The following is an 18,064-nucleotide window of genomic DNA, read 5'->3' on the forward strand; positions in this document are numbered from 1 at the left end:
GTAATTTGGTGGGGACAGGTGATTTGGGGACCCTACTCTTCCACCATCTTGCCCCTCCTCCTACTTGTGGTTCTTCCAAGTTTCTCTTGTCCTTATCTTGAAGTTTCATATCATTTTGTTCTGAAAATATGCATGGTATGATCTCAGTCTTTTTGTACTGGTTGAGTCATTATTTGTGACCCAGTATGTAATCTACCAGGAGAATATACCAAGTGCATTTGAAAAAAAATGTATATTCTGTTACTTTAGGATGAAAGGCTCTGAATATATCTGTTAAATCCATCTTCTTCTTGCATCATCTGTCCATTGCTGTGAGTCGGGTGTTAAAGTCCCCTACTATTATTGTATTGTTATCAATGAGTTCCTTTTAGTTTTTTTGATGAATATGTTTGGCTACTCCCACGTTAGTGGTATAAATATTTACAAGTGTTAGATCTTCTTGACAGATAGACTTCTATCATGATATAGTGTCCTTCTTTATCTCATTACAGTCTTTGGTTTAAAATCTAGTTTGTCTAATATAAATATTGCTACTCCACCTTCCGTTTGATTCCATTAGCATGATAAATGATTCTCTACCCCCTCGTTTTCAATCTGGAGGTGTCTTTGTGTCTAAAATGAATTTCTTGTGAGCTACATACCCATTCTGATACCCTGTGTCTTTTGATTGAAGCACGGAGTCCATTTACATTCAGAGTAATTATTGAAAGATGTGAATTTAGCGGCATTATTTACCTGTAAAGTCGCTGTTGCTGTATGTTTTTCTGTTCCTTTCTAGTCTTCTTTACTTTTGGTCTCTCCTGCTCAAAGGGTCTCCTTTAATATTTCTTGCAGAGCTGGGTTAGTGTTCATGAACTCTGTTAGTTTTTGCTTGTCTTAGAAGCTCTTTTTCCTTCTATTCTGAATGGCAGCCTTGCTTGATATTCTTGGCTTCATATTTTTCCCATTTAGTATGTTGAATATATCATGCCACTTTCTTTTGGCCTGCCAAGTTTTTGTGGACAGGTGTGCTCTTAACTTTATGTGTTCTCCTTCGTAGGCTAAGGACCTTTTCCCCTAGCTGCTTTAAGAATTCTCTCTTTATCTTTGTATTTTGCAGGTTTCACTCTGATATGCCAATAGGCATTGACTTTTTTTTTTTTTTTTTTTTTTGGAAAAAAACTCTTTCTGTCTCTTGGACTTGAATTCCTGTTTTCCTTCTCCAGATTAGGGAAGTTCTCAGCTATAATTTGTTCAAATAAACCTTCTGCCCGTTTTTCTCGCTCTTCTTCTGGGACTCCTGTGATATGATATGATCCACTTTAATGAATTGCTGAGTGCCCTACATCTGTATTTGTGATCTAACAGTTTCCTTTCCATCTTCTTTTCTGGTTCATTATTTTCCATAATTTTATCTTCTTTACTGCCTATTCTCTCTTCTGCTTCTTCGGTCCTCATTGTGATTATATCCAATCTGTTTTTCATCTCAGTTGTAGCATTTTTTACTTTGGCTATTTTTTAGGTCTTTTATCTCTGCAGTAAGGGCTTCTCTGGTGTCTTCTGTGCTTTTTTTCAGGTCCAGCTAATATTCTTATGACTGTTGTTATAAATTCTTCTTCAGATATATTGCTTCTATTGTTTTGCACAAGTCCCTGGCTTTGATATCCTCCTGACCTTTCTTTTGAGAAGGATTCCTCTGTCTTGTCATTTTGGCTAAGTTTCTGTCTTTCATGTGTTGTGGAAGCCTGTTATGTTTCCTGCACCTATATTTAAAAGAAGTCATACACTCTCCACAGCCTGGAGCTTCAGAAAGTGTTTGTGGTGCTGTTGTATTTTGGCTGCTCTTTCCCACATGTCAGTCCTCTACAGAGTTCCTCCTTGCTGGCAGTGGGAAGTGTTTGGACCTTTATCTAGGTGTGCTTTGATCTGTTTGTGAAAACAGGCCTGCGAGGTGAGGGAGGAAAGCCTGGTCCCCCCCCCCAAAAAAAAGAGAGTAAAGGGAAAGGTACAAACAAAAAAAACAGACAATCAAAAAACTGTAAGCCTGATTCCAAAAAAAAGAAAGAAAGAAAAAAGAAAAACAGAAGCTTGATCAAAAAGAGAGACAGAGAAAAGAAAACTAAAAACATGCTAACAAAACACTGTAAGCCTGATTCCAAAGGGAAAAAAAGGAATGGGGGGAGAAGTACAGCCTGGTCCTATTTCCACCAGAATTGAAGGGGACATTTTGAAGCACTGTATGATCAGTAGATTTGCTGATCTTCTGAGGAAGAGGCCTGCTGTGCTGGCCCAGAGTCAGTCCTGTCCTAGTAAAAATGCATTTGCCAAGCATAGGAAGTGCAGTGTTTGATGTAAGTGGCTTCCACTGATGGCCTCTGTGTTGCTCTCCAATGTCCCACCTTGTTGGTAGTGAGGGTAAAATGGCAACATACCACCCTCTTATCCCAGGACAGGGGTGAGAGGATCTCACACCTGCCCCATTGTTCAGGAAACCCTCACAGAAAAGTGACGGCTCTTCGATGCCACAAGTCTCCTGGGTTCTATCTTTGATACAACTGGGATTCAAAACTCCAGATCTTAATGGAGTTGGCACAGATAGGATCTGCTTCCTCCTCAGGATTAGAGCCTTGCTTTGCTGTGATTAGTGACCTTTGTCCCAGAAAAACAGTCCCACGCCTCCTCAATGCCCAGAATCTATGGTGTAGCACCAGGAAAAGCAGTATCCTGATTACCCACCTTCTTGCATGCTTTTGCCCCCTGTAATGAAAAGCCATACACTGGTGCCTGCAGGGTCTTTTGTACTTACAGGAGCAATATACCCTTTTCCAAGTGTACTCCAGGAAGGGGAACAATCCCTCCCAGTGCAACTCCCGGAGATCCCTACACCATTTCATGTGTACTCCCAGACCAGAGCCCTCCTTTCTCCTCAGAAGTGTGAACCAAAGCTCCAGTAAAAGTTGCACACTTCTAAAACCTCAGAGATTGAGTTCCATACACACTGTTTGCAAAAAAAAAAAAAAAGAAGAAGAAATCCTGCAACACTCAGTTCCTCTGGCTCCCCAGTCTATGGCCAGAGAGGTTTTCTTCTTGTGTGAACCAATGCCACACTCTGTCAAACCCTCTTTCTTTTTCTTCCCAGGAAAGAGTTCATTCCCCTCTGCCACATGCAGTTTTTCTCTCCCTCAATTCACTTCCACACACCTCACACCTGCCACATTATCTCCCTCCAACCATGGTGATCCTTCTTCCTTCTCAGATCAATTTCCTGGGTGTTCCAAGTGATCTGACCTCAATGCAGCTGTGTTCAAGAGACGAGGAAAGATCAGGGTCCTCCTGCTTCTCCACCATCTTAACTTCTATGGATAGCATTTTAGAATGTCACGGAATCTAGCCTTTTCATATTATGGATGAAAAAACTGAATTAGCCAAGCATCTTACTAACTAAACAGACTTTTTTTTTTAATTTTTATTTATTTATGATAGTCACACACACAGAGAGAGAGGCAGAGACATAGGCAAAGGGAGAAGCAGGCTCCATGCACCAGGAGCCTGACGTGGGATTCGATCCAGGGTCTCCAGGATCGCGCCCTGGGCCAAAGGCAGGCGCCAAACCGCTGTGCCACCCAGGGATCCCCTAACCAAACAGACTTAAAAGCAAAATATTTCTACAATATTTCATTGTCGTTTCTACTACACCCAAACATGTCTGTATCCCAAGAATTATCTGGGACAGCATCATACATATTTTGATTCTGATCTCTCCCCAAATGTAAATACTAGATTGTTAGATTTATTTAAAGCTCTTGAGTTTAAAGATTTTATTAAATAAACTAATTTTACTTATACTGTCATTGTTTGCTTCCTTATCAAAACAAGAGTTTGAGTCATTTTGCTGCCGTTTTTGCAAGTGTGGGTTTTTATGTTTAAATCATTTCATGTTATGTTGAGAGCACTCTGAAGTAAACAAATAAAGTAATACTCTTTAAATATTACTCAACATAGTGGAAAATAAGGAGGATGTTAAAGTATGCTAATCAATTACATAACAAGTAGAATAGATTTTTTTCTGTGTTATCAAATTGGTTTTGAATTATATTTGGTTGCTATGTAAAGATATATTCAAGATATTTAAAGCATTATTAATATGAATATTTGTCTTCATTTTATATGATACATGAACATTATGGAAGAATTTCACTGTACATAGTTAAATAAACATACTGTGTTCATTTTTGGTAACAAGGTAAGAATTATAGTGGCACAGCATATTTGATAACTAATATAAAATAATAGGTACAGAGTTACAGATTTAATCATAAGAATCTTAAGAATAATCTGTTTAAGCCTTCCTCCATTCACCCACCTCCCAGTTTCAGATGTAAAATAAACAAGGCCATCGCCATGCAGATTGTTTAGTAGGAGACATTTCCACTATCATGTACCTGCTGATGACTAGGCTGGAATTAGGCCTCTTTACCCTGTTACTTCCTTCTCACCAAAACAAGTAATTTTTACCGTTGTTCAGATAATAGAGCAAGGAAAACGCAGAACAAAAAGTGAAATATGCCATGACTTTTCTAAAATTCCTAATAAGGAAAGAAAATTACTAAGACATCGTGGTCAAAGAATCAGCTTATTCAGCAAAACAGAGAGAATCATCAGCAGATAAGTATCAGGAGACATTAAAGCCTAATGGATATTTAGGTATTCAAATGACAAGGAAAAATATTTTATCATTTCAAGAAGAAGAAATAATAGAATTGACAAGAGAAATCTCAGTCATTATGAAAGTCCTATTTCATGACTATCTACTCACAAAGCCTGAACATATGTTAAAGCAAATTTGGTCATTTTGTATATTCTTCGTCCTGCCTAATGCTTTCCAGCATTACCATGTCTGATAGTAACAAGCAGCATCTTAAAGAATTATAATTTCTGTATCTTGATCACATTCATATTCTTTGACAATATGTGTTTCTCTCAGTGAAATTGTTAAGACCCTGGTACTTTGTAGACTTGTCTTCAGTCACATACATACATTAATACTATGCTTATATGAGCATAATTAAAAATCAACCTATATGCTATTCAACATCTGAAACAAAATTAAGTAAACTGATGTACATATTCATAATTCTGTCATTTATGTCATTTAAAAATGAATATTTTGAAAAAAATTGACTTTCACATGATAATGTGATAATACATTATTCTTTTTTCTCTTTTTAAAAGTAATATAGCAACTATTTCTCATAGTTAGGTTTATGAGTATTTTTTAAAAAGCTAAAGAAATCTAATAGTTTCATTCATGCTCTCTTTTTTATATAGTTTATCATTTTAAAAATATGAGTTTTACTTTCTTTAAAGGTCTAATTTGGCTATTTTAATAGTTTTTGTATCAGATTCAACTTATTTCTGCGTCAGTAATCTCGCTTATTTCCATATTCTGAAAAATATAAAGTGATATACTTCATATCTTAAAATGGAAATAAGGAAATGGATTTTTGGTAAATGGTTTTTTATTTTAGCATGTGTATTTCTAGCTTTATATTAATAATCACCAAAAAATGTAGTTTAATATATGAATACATTATCTGTCATATGTCTCACATGCCTCTTGACAAATGTGATGGGAAAGCTGTTACTTCTACTTATATTCTGGGTCTATTTTAGCAAGAAATTCAATTTTAAAAGTCCAGTACAGAAATCTTTCAGCCTTGTGTTGCCCATGTTAAAAGTTAAAGCCTTGAATTCTATTTAGATAGAACCTTCTAACATTAATTAGTTGTGTGACTTGTGGTATTTATATCTTGCGTATGCTATAGCCATCCATGAGTAAATTTTCCAGATGGTGGAAGGAATCATTTTGACTTATTCCCCGTTTGAGCTGTCATAACTTGTTCTACTCTGTAATTCAGAAATTACTGATTTATTTTTGTTATTGAACTCAAGAGTTCCAGGTTATAGATCTAAATATTCAGCCATTTTACTTAATTTTTTTTCCATCTATGGAGTGACATTCATCAAATCCTAAATTGTTACTTTAATTTTTCATGACCAAATGTTTCAGTGTTTACTACTATAAGCATTAAGTGGGTCCTGTGTAAAAAACCAGTCTGTTCTTTTAGGAGTTACACATTTTTTTTTTACTCTCTTGTCCACCTACTAAGCACAGTATACCACTGTCCTAAGTGCACATTGTGATAAGGGGGATATATAGAAATAATGTATTCTGTTATAGTTATTTACTCTTTTATAGTATTTCCCAAATTCTTTCCCCATTCAATCTTCATAATGATCCTTTGCAGTAGCCAAATTATGTTCCTTTTGATCATTTTAGAGATAAAGACATAATTCAGAGATAATGAGTTTCCCGAAAACTAGATCATTCAGTAAGTGGTATGGGACAACTGGATATATCCATCTCTGTAAAAGTGCAGTAGGATCATAACTCACAGCTTAAGTCAGAATAAACTCTAGATGAATCAAAGACCTAAAAGCAACAATAATGTCCCCAAGTACTGTGAATTTCAAAGGCCTTATAACTTAAAAGGAAAACCTAGATGCTACAAAGAAAAGCATTAATAAATCACAGACAAAAGACCAATATTCTTAATGTAGAATACACTCTTGTAAATTAACAGGAAAAAGACCAACATTTTAATAAGAAAACTAAAAATTAAGACTACAGTGAAATACCATTTTCACTTATCAGCGTGGCAACAGAGTATTTGGTGAATCACTTATTGGAATCACTAGAGAGTGCAACCTCTCTAGTGAAGATGCTCAAAGTATAGTCTAAAGTATAGACCTGGGATTAGGAGTGGAGGGAGGCTTCCTGCAACTCTTTCAGGGTGTCCATAAGGCCAAAACTATCTGCATAGTAGTATTAAGATGCAATTGGCCTTTTTCATAGTGTTGACATTAGCTCTGATAATGTAAAAGCAATAGTGAGTAAAGCTGCTTGCCATTTAGCACAAACCAAAGCAGTAGCACCACTTTTTATTAGCATGCAATGCATTACCATGCATTCTTCACCATTATACATTCACAGTGTTAAAGGAGAAATAAGAAAAACAGTTTGACTCAAGAATGTTTTCAATGAAGCAGTGAAAAATAATTTTATTAGATCTTGACTCAAGTACACACCCTTTTAATACTCTATGTCAGGAAATATGTGCATAAAACTGAGCATCATGGTTGTCTTGATGAAAAGCTCTAGGGCGATTACGTTGTAATCTGAACTAACCACTTTTTTTTTTTTTAGTGTAGCACCATTTTTTTACTTGAAAGAACAACTGACAAACAGAAAACAGTCATTCTCACTTGGGGTTTGGTAGACTTCTTCTCTAAAATGAACAAAACTAACTTGTCCCTTCGAGATAACAACTAATGGGAAGGTGCCAATGATAAAATTTAATGTCTCGAGCAAAAATTGGGATTTTAGAAAACCATAACCTGCTACCATGAACTGACAGCTTCCCAATGCTTAAAAACCTTTTTGAAATAAGATAGGTGTTGATATTAACAAATGGGAGTTTTTGATATTGTATAATGAATTATTTCAACACTTGGAATATCTACATAACTCAGTTTCATAACCACTATCTTCTAAATGTTTGACATGTGGTTTTACAAAGTCATGCAATAGTAAAATCCATTCAAAATGCAAAATAGACTACTAGATTTTATTTAACAGTAAGAAAACTTCACTGCTTGGCTCTGTATTCTTCATTGGACTAATCTTTAAGAAATTATCACTTGCTGAGTTACTGTGGTAGTATGAAAGAAGTTCCAGAGTTATCTGAAGAAACTATTAAAATACTTCCTGCAACTATATATTTTCACATTTGTCATCCAAAACAACAGATTGAGTACAAAAGCAGCATGAAAATCCAACTTTTTTCTGTTCAGCCAGATAATGCCACTCTTCTTGCAAAACATTTTTGCTTTGGAAAATAGTTATTTTTCATGAAAATGTGATTTGTACTGTATATAAATTTATGATTATATTTTTGACTTACTAAATATTTCTCAGTCTTAATTTCTGATATAAATACCTATCAGTATAACCCACATAAACAAAGCTTGTTGAGATCCTCAGTTTTTAAGACTAGAACCCCTGGCTGGCTCAGTAGAGCATGTGACTCTAGATCTCAGGGTTGTAAGTTCGAGCTCCATGTTGGGCATAGTGATTACTTAAAAATTTTAAAATCTTTTAAAAAAAAACTATAAAGGACTTTTGAGACTAAAACGTTTGATAACTACTCTGTGGAGATTAAAATAAAAGCTTTAAGTTCATTATAACCATCAAAACAATAATTTCCATTTTAACAATTTATACTACAGATATCATCTCAAAAGATGACATAATACCTGTACAAAGTTACTCATTGTTGGATTTCTTGAATTATAAGAGATGAAACAACCCTGGTATTTGCACATCAATAGAGGATTGATTATATTGAGATATATCTTTGTAATGCTGTGTTACATATGAGGCATATACAAATCAACTGATGTGCAGTGATCTCAAAAATATATTAAATGAAAATTTCAAGGTGCCAAAATGATGTAATCATACTAACATTTGTGCACAATTATATATAGTTTATGTATATGCATAGATTATGTGTTGAACGATATATAAGAAACTGCTAGTGGCTGCTACTCTGGAGGGGAGCTAGCAACAAGAGTAGGAGGAAGACATTTCTAAAAAACTGAATACATCTTGAGCAGTTATAAAAAATACTAAAAAAAATGCTGCACTTGTTCCCAAAAAGTCATAATATTTTTAAAATTATTTTTCAGTTTCTTTCTCAAAATTATATGACTAATTACTTTATTCAGAGTTAAATCAGGTTAAAAACCCAAATATGTCTGATCCTTGTTCTACCTGCTTTCCATTATGCTAAAATCTCCACACACTCTCATGGAGTGGCAAGACATTCACAGAAAACAATTGTTTTATGGAGTAGTAATTGTTTTGTTGCCATAATGAGTTGACTGCCCAAGAGACCTAATTTATACAAGATGACCTGGAGTCAGGCTGAATGGAACATAGCTCCTAAGGAAAGGATACAGACTTAGTCCTAAATCGGTAATGGAATTTGATTAGCAAGAGAAGTTTATTCTAAATGGAGGATCATGATCAGGACAGGAGTAAGGATCCCTATATATACCCCTGATGTTCCTGGAAAACCAGTATAAATACCTTAGGTCAGTGGTTCCTGTACCTTACCATGCATCCAGCCAGATACAGATTGCTGGGCCCTACTCTCAGATGTTCTCTTTCATTAGATCTCGACAGGGGCTTAAGTTCCCAAGGTGATGCTTAGGCTGTGGACTGGGACCACAATTTGAGAATCCCTGCATTAGAGAAATTGTTGTAGGAAGTTGGATAGGTAATATGTAATCTGGGGCCAGAACAGAGTTGTAATTTGTTTAAATGATACTAAAGGTCAGTTAATTTCACGAAATCATGTATGTTTAAGAGGATAAGTAATATTTATGTGACTCCTTTTTTTTTAAGACTTATTTTTTTATTTTAGAGAGAGAATGCATGCATGAATGGGGGGAGGGGGAAAGAAAAGGGAAGAAAGAGAATCCATAGGCAGGCTCTCCACTAAGCCTGAATTGGGGCTTGATCCCAGGACCCTGATATCACAACCTGAGCTGAAATCAAGAGTTGGTTGCTTAACTGGCTGAGCCACCCAACCACTCCTATGTGATCCTTTGTTATATGTGTAGCTTCTTTTTTGCCCCTGCTTAATTAAAAACAAAAACCATTATATAAAAATTGATTATCCATTTTTATGAAAACAGTAACTTAATTTCGGTGCCTTCTTGGTATTAAGATTAAATTTTTTCAGAAAATTTGTTTAAATCATTAAATGTATTTCAATAAGTTCTTTATATGTTTTTAGGTAAGAGTTTCATCAGAAAATTGTAAAGTCAACATCAGATGAAAATTAGCATGTGTTCAGTGTGCATTGTAGTGATCAGCCATTCCAAAGGTCAATTTTTACACTGCAATTTCTAAAATAATTAGAATACCATTCCTTCTGTTACGTTTTCTGTTGAGTCTTTGAGAAGTGATGTTAGCCTTCAAGAAAACTTGAGATATATATATAGGCCCTGAAATCCTAAGGAGAAGAAGATACAAAGTTATTTCCTGGGACTTCTTTAAGGAATGTGTCCAAGTTCACAGACTGGTACCTCTGTCAGCATGACTTCTTCATAGTCTGCTCAAAGTCACATTATTTCTTATAGAATATGCTTAAATGAATATTAGTTCTAGCCTTGGGCCTTTGGTTCATGTGAAATTTACTTTTCTGAAATTATTTTTTTCTAGGCATAAAAGTTTAAGTATTATTGAAGTATTTTTCAGAAGTAGAAGATTCATGCGGTCTTTAAAAAAAAAAGATACAGATATTATAAAAGACAGAGGCTATGAAAATATGCTAGATTCAAGGATGCTAAACATGCAATTCCTAACCCTAGATTGGATTCTGTGTTAGTGAGGCAAAAATGCTATGAAGAATATTGTTAGGTCAATGGATAAATTTGGAATTTAAATAGTACATTAGATAGAAGTATTTGTCTGAATTGCTGAACTGATGACCACTATGGTTAAGTAAAAGAATATCCCTATTCCTAAGAAACACATACTCAAGAATTCAAGGGTAAGGGGCCATGATCTATATAATTATGTACATGGTTCAGCAAAAACTTGATTTCATAGAGCACACAAATGATAAAACAAATGGGGTAAAATGTTAACAATAGGCACATCTGGTTAAATGGTGTTTACAGACATTCTATGTACTACTTTTATTGAACATTTAAGTTTAAGTTATTTTCAAATAATTTTTTTTAAAAAAACCTGCAGAAAAGTGAAATCTGTGAGATTTAAATGTTAGTTGCCTTTAAGAAAGAAAATTTCCTTTGGGCATGAAGTTGGACTCTCAGAAAGCTTTTCTCTTGCTTCCTCTAAATATCAAAAAATAGCACTTAGAAGGGGCACAAGGAAGACATTCTCTGATAAAGTTCTCCATTTCTATGACTATATCCGTAAAATACTGCTGATAATTTATACTAAAAGGCATGATTATAAATTATCACATGAGTTTGTTGTATGTTTATTAGATGGTTATTTGCTAAGTCATAGTTGAAATACTCGTAGGAAATAGGAAGCTACTGGGAAGAAAGAAACTAGAAGAAAATAAAAGTGTAAATCAGAATCTAATCTTTGTATTTTGCCATTGGGTAAAAATGAAGGGCAGAGACTTAGTAATGGTCTTCTAATTGGTCCTCCATTAATTTGCAATAAAATGGTTTGGCTTTTAATGAGGTCTATAATATTCCTAGAGCCTGCTTATAAATCACATTTTGCATTTAATTCATTCTTACTTGGCTAGCTCTTTTTTATTTATCTTTAACCATGATATATGTTTATGTCCTTGGAAACCCTTTTCCTTTCCAAGTATTCCTGCCTAGAGTTGCATGTTTCTCTCAACTTCTCTCTCAGTAATCCAAATGTATATATACTGTCAAATACAGATGTTCTCCATACTTTCCATTATTAATTCAACTATTTTATTTAATGTTTTACTCCTCTACTTAAGGGTTTATAATCACAAATGATATTAATCATAAGGATCATAAGTAATTAAACCATGAAATTAAATGAAAGAAATTTATTTTTCACTATGCTGTGCCTTTTATTTTTCCTTGCTGAGGTCAGCTTCCATTGGCTATGTTTTCAGCCCACTTAAAATTATTTTTTCCCTTTCGAATATATTACTGAAGACTTGATAGGTTTGTTAGAATTCTGTATTTTCTTAATATGTAAGCCTGCACATGGAAGAATATTTATTTATTGCTAATCCTTATTATTTCCTTCAAACTGTGAAGGCACTTACCTCAGACACACATTATATATTAAACCATAGCAAATAAATCAGTGACTAAAGCAGCACAGAATGTAAAATCTAAATGACTATTCCACTGTGCGTGTCACTGTAGAGATTTAACTCTAGGACATCAAAATCCATAAACCCCATCAGATAAGAGGCAGTGGGTAGGAGAGACCACTAGAGGAACAGATTCCACGTTCCTCAGTAACCTCACTTCTGAAGGTCTTTGCAAAGCATTGTGCAGCTTTTCTTTAAAAGTTTGTATTTATTTATTTGAGAGAGAAAAAGAATGTGTGAGCATGTGTGGGCACATGGGTGGGGAAGGGAAGGCAGAGGGACAAAGCAGACTCCACATTGATGGCAGAGCCAGACTCAGGACTCCATCCCAAGACTCTGAGATCATGACCAGAGCTGAAATCAGATATTTAACCGAGCCACCCAGGTACCCCCATTGTGCAGCTTTTTAAAAGCAGTCAGCTGGAAAGGACATCTGCATTCTTTTCATATGCCTTTTTACTGATAAAAAATTATTGGTGCTTAGAAGCCAGGATGCTGAGAGCTTTAGAACTCCTTCCTGAATTAAATCTCATACTATATAGAAGATACTTAAGAGCATGTGTTTAAATAAATTATTTGTAAAGACACATTTAAAGTAAGATAAAATAATTGCTATTGACAGGCTTCTTTTTCTCCTGTGGCAGCAATGATAATTGTGTAAGTAAGTCAAAAGCCACATTGTTTAAAAATTGATGATTTTATCATTAAAGCCTGAAATGGGTTTTTTCTCCCAATATTGGGTAAATATTTAACTACAAAAAGTGAGCAATTTAAAATAAGACACAATCCAGGTAATAGGTGGCAAGGGCCAGAATAATTGTTTTAATTGAATCGCATTTATCACAAAGTCCTACGTCAATTTCTTGCATTTCTCCAGATTGATGCAGACTTTGAACAAATAAGAAATGTAATCTGCCATACAGGAACACTTTATTTTGTAGCTCTTAATGGACTCTTGAAGTTTCTTTTGGCAGATGGAGATGGACACATGGATCACTTATTGCCAGGCTGTGAAGATAAAAACTGCCAGAAAAGCATCATTTACTTAGCAAGATCTGGAACAAAGCAGGTATATCAGCTTGTTTTTTAATGTCAATAGAGTTACCTTCTTGAAGAAAATCTTCAGAGATTAGAAAAAGCATCTAAATCAGAACACAGAGAAACCCTATATAAATTATTGACTTCCTTGTTTTAATGAAATGCATTTAAATCTTTTCATGTTTGTTTTTTGAGGGGAAGGCACTGTTATAATCATTTCTGGTGAAGAAGACCAATTCTTGGTCCCGTAATTAAATGATCCATTAGCATTTTATAGTCTAGGAATAAGGTAAAATGCACACTAACTATAATAAAAGGTTATGGAGAAGAACACAACAATTGTCGAAGCTAATCTTTCTTTATTTGTGCTATCTATATCTGTTTCATTCACTTATGCCGATGTTTTGCCTGTAGCTTGTAGGTAAACAATTTAGAATCCAATAGTCAAAGCAGATTATGTGGCAATGATAGGTTGTAACACTGAGAATTTTTCCATATTGATAGCACCAGACAGAGAAAGCCAGTATTATAGTACTAGAATTAATCAGTTCTGTTTTCTATCTTAGGGTAAGAAATGAGAAAATAACATACTGACTTTTATTGCCCTTATATAAGGAAAAACCACATTTATACTCAGACACTAAAGAAAAACTTCCATATCAACAGTCTAAAAACTTCCAATCAACAGTCTAAAAACATTTAACTTCTATACTCATAAATTTTATTAACTTAAGCCTTTTTAAGTTTTGAATCACTGAAAACATGAGGTCAAGTAACACCTAATCATTGTTTCATGGATATAAGTAAACATAGTAATTATAGCCTGGCTTAAGTGACAGACTACTCTAAGAATATTTTCAAATTATCCTCATCTCTCTGGAAAAATAAATGTCACAGTTCTTTGGTGACTGTTAAGGATGTCATATGAATATAAAATCTTTTTACTTTTTAGACCTTAATACATTTACATTAATAAGAATACTTTATCCTCATTAATAAACTGTCAAGCTTTTCAGAAGTTTGTGATAACATTTTGCGAAACTTCCCATCTTCTTCCAAAACAAAACCAACTATTTTTTTCAAAGTCGGGTAAATCATTTTGATAATATATAATTCTTTTTGCTTTAAGAAAGATTGAAAAATTGATCTAAGATGTAAACAAGTTTTTTTATAATAGCTTATTTACTATAAATGTGTCCTTATCATTAGCTATTTTTTCTCTTTTGCCTTGGCAAATTATGCTTTCTTTGGAAAACCTAGAAAATGTTTGGGATATCCTTTGTACTAAACCCTTTTTAAGAAGCCATTTTTAATGAAATTTGACTTGGAGCCATATAAGGTGTCACCTGCGTAAAAGAAAATAAACATATATAGGCACATTTGGCCTGCTGCCATTTCCAGACAGCTGTACCTGTTTGAACATCTCTAAGGAGTGTTCCAGTATCCATACTCTTAACTAATTATGGGCATATTTATAATTTTAGTGGTATGGTTTCCACTCCTCAGATTTTTAGTTTGCATTAGGTTTTTAGAAGTAAAGGTTAAGGCATTAAAAAGAGGAATGGATTTCCAAAGCTCTTCTTGAAATCAACTTATTCTCTCTGTTCTCTTCATTATAATCAATATAAAAACAAAGAATTTACTAAAAGTAGATTACAGCTATGTTGATGACAAAGTTCATCCCCCTGGACAGGCAGAGCTTTTTCAGGGCCCATGTTGTTAGGAAAGCCTCAAAACTCTTGGCTCTGAAGATGATAACTAAAGTCATCATCATGTATAAAAGGCAAAAAGCAGGGGAACAAGGAAGACTCTGTCATCTTCTTTCTTCCTAAGCTGATCCTCCTGAAAGGACATCAGTATTAGATGATATTACAATTTGCTCTAACTTAAAATACTCATTTGCAGAGTGCCAAGGTGGCTCAGTCAGTTAAGCATCCAACTGTGGGTTTTGGCTCAGGTCATGATCTCAGGGTTGTGAGGTAGAGCTTCCAGTTGGGCTCCATTTTCAGAGGGAGTCTAATTGAGATTCTCTCTTTTCCCTCTTCCCCTCCCTCTTGCTTGCTCTCTCACTCCTTGTCTAAAATAAATAAGTGAATCTTTAAAAACTAGTCACTTGAAATTACATTTCCACTCAACACAGGTTTAAAATGGGGGATTCAACTATAGGAAGCAACATCAATTCAAAGCTAATATTTGTGATTTTGTGAAAAACTTCAAAGGCTCTATGTGCCAGTCCAAGGAAAAATGACTAGTGATGAAATCTAAAGGGGACTTTATTTTTTCCAGAGTGTCAGTTATCTGTTAGTCAAAGTAAATTGTAATACCCTTTGTATATTGTAGAGATAAAGAAGTTTAAGTGAGATGAGGCTTACCCTGAGAACTTTTTTTTTTTTTTAAGATTTATTTATTTATTCATTCAGAGAGAGCGAGAGAGAGGCAGAGACACAGGCAGAGACACAAGCAGGCTCCATGCAGGAAGCCCGATGTGGGACTCGATCCCGGGTCTCCAGGATCACACCCCGGGCTGCAGGCGGCACTAAACCGCTGCACCACCAAGGCTACCCTCCTGAGGACTTTTAATAGATCATTTGTTTTGTAAATGGTGAAATTCTTTTTCCTAAAGTAACTATAAAATCTCCTCTTCTTCCTCTTATTCCATAGTGGATTCCAGTTCTCCAGGAGTTCAGCAACAAGGGCACACTCTGGGGCTTTGTGCCATTTGTGCATGAACAACGGCCAACTGAAATACCACTTCCAATTACTCTTCATATTGGAGACTACAACATGGATGGCTATCCAGACGCTCTTGCCATACTGAAGAATACATCTGGAAGGTATGGAAATTAAGTCAAGTGAGAAATATTTCTAAAAATATCTTTGTTTTGATACTTTGTTAACTGAATAGCAACTAAATATGGTAGAGTACCTTAAATAAGGAAATGATGAGCTTATAATTCCTATTTCTTTACACTGTACTTGAACTTCCAGTGGCCTAGAATACCTAATTCTTTCCCGATTTATTTTCTATAGAATAGAAATAAACATCTAATCTAAAATACAAAGCTCATTTTTCATTCAACAAAACTTTATTTTTAAAAGGCCAAATTTGTTTCTTTTTAATGAGTGTAATTGAATCAATTCAATATGATAAATATTAACTGAGCCTTTTTTTTGTACAATTACACATGAGCCCTATAGGCAGAATGCTTTCTTTCTGGAGACAGAGATAGGCTGGAAAGCAAATAACTGCAATATGGTATATTACATTCCATAATAGAGGCAGATACAGAGGACAGAGTGCTTTCCTCCTTATTTTTGGTGGGCTTTTTCCTAGAAATACTTGAAATTTTATTTCCTTCTTGGTTTAATTTCTGTATTTGAGTATAGTTGACACACAATGTTACATTAGTTTTAGATGTACACCTAGCGATTTGACAAGTTTAGTGTAACTACCATCTGTCACCATACAACACTATTACAATACCATTGACCAGTATTACTTAATACAGTGCCTTTAATTCTGTGACTTATTCTTTCCATGAAAGGAAGCCTCATATCTCTCACTCCCTTTCACCCCTAAGGCCAAAATTTTTAAAAACAAATGACCCAGTTACATTTTGAGACCAAAAAGCATCGTGGTTAAGAGCTGAACCTAGGCTTCAATTTCAGTCCAGCCAATTACCACCTGTGTGACATTAGGCAGATTACCTAAATTCATCTGTAAGACAAGAATAACAATTGTATCTGTGTCATGCAGTTGTAGGGAAGATTAAACGAGGTAAAAATAAGTGAAGCAATTAGTAAGTACCTAGCACATCCAGACTTTCAGTGAATATTGCCTTACTATTGCTTGTTTACAATTGCATTGAAAATTCAGACATAATTATTTGTCTTATTTGTACACATAAAATGTATATTTATTACATTACCAGTGATCTTTAGTACTGCAGCTCCTTTTTTTCTCCTGAAAGTAGAGGAACCAGTAGATAAACCAATATAGTTAAATTTGTAATTAGCCTAAATCTTTGCAGATTCCATGAATATGACTCTTCCTTAATTTTAATACCTTTTGTTTTCTTCCTATTGCAATTAATTGTATTTCTTGGCCCTTATTCTTTATCACCTCCTGCATCATATCTATCCACAATTTTTCCTCTGTTCATCAATTCATTTGTTGACTCTGGAATTAGTGATAATTCAGCTTCACATTTCCTACCAGGCTCATGATGCAAAACAACTTCCCTGATAAAAAAAAAAAAATCACATTTATTGTTTTTAACACTAAACAATAAAATCTAGAAATCTGATTTTTAGAGAAAGATATATTATTAATGAGTATTCCTAAATATTTGTAGAAAATTATAGACAGTTTGTACTTAAACTTTTCTTAGGATTTGATTTGAAATTACAATTGCTTTAAGTTATGTTTACAAAGCTTTTTGTGGACATGATCATCATGCTTCATAATACAAAGTACATACACTCAGAACCTATGTGTGTGAAGCAATTTAATGTAAAAAAGTCTCTGAACTGACAGTGATTATTATTCCTTTTAAAGGACTATAATGGAATAGGGATCCCTGGGTAACTCAGCAGTTTAGCGCCTGCCTCCAGCCCAAGCCATGATCATGGAGTCCCGGGATCAAGTCCCATGTCAGGCTCCCTGCATGAAGCCCGCTTCTCCCTGTCTGCATCTCTGCCTCTCTCTCTGTGTGTCTCTCATGGATAAACAAAATCTTTAAAAAAAAAAAAAAAAAAAAAAAGAAAAGAAAAGAAAAGATATAGTGGCATATAACAACAAAGAAATGTAAAATTGCTTTATTCTGGACATTAATTCTATTCAAAAGAGTAAGAAATTGCATCTCAGACTCATTCAGGTCTATGATTACTCATCCTTAGAAGACTAGCCAAACAATTTAATGTTTTAGTCATAAGGGTTTGTTTTTTTTTTTATTTTTAAACTAGTGAGTTACTTTTTGTTATTGTTTTTTAAAATTTTAAGTCCCGCTATAGTTGACATACAGTGTTATATTCGTTTCACTATATCACAATATAGTGATTCAGTAATTCCA

General features: G+C 34.5%; 1 protein-coding gene across 1 annotated transcript in view; it reads left to right on the forward strand.

Annotated features, from left to right (window-relative positions):
* Positions 1 to 18,064, forward strand: part of ITFG1 (integrin alpha FG-GAP repeat containing 1) — a 286,044-nt gene that overhangs the window by 130,989 nt on the left and 136,991 nt on the right. The window contains exons 9-10 of the mRNA XM_041766923.1: positions 12,929 to 13,023; positions 15,654 to 15,826. Coding sequence (XP_041622857.1) covers positions 12,929 to 13,023; positions 15,654 to 15,826 — 268 coding nt within the window. The remainder of the gene's footprint in view (positions 1 to 12,928; positions 13,024 to 15,653; positions 15,827 to 18,064) is intronic.

This window comes from Vulpes lagopus, chromosome 8, assembly GCF_018345385.1.
Source record: "Vulpes lagopus strain Blue_001 chromosome 8, ASM1834538v1, whole genome shotgun sequence".
Lineage (NCBI taxonomy): Eukaryota > Metazoa > Chordata > Mammalia > Carnivora > Canidae > Vulpes > Vulpes lagopus.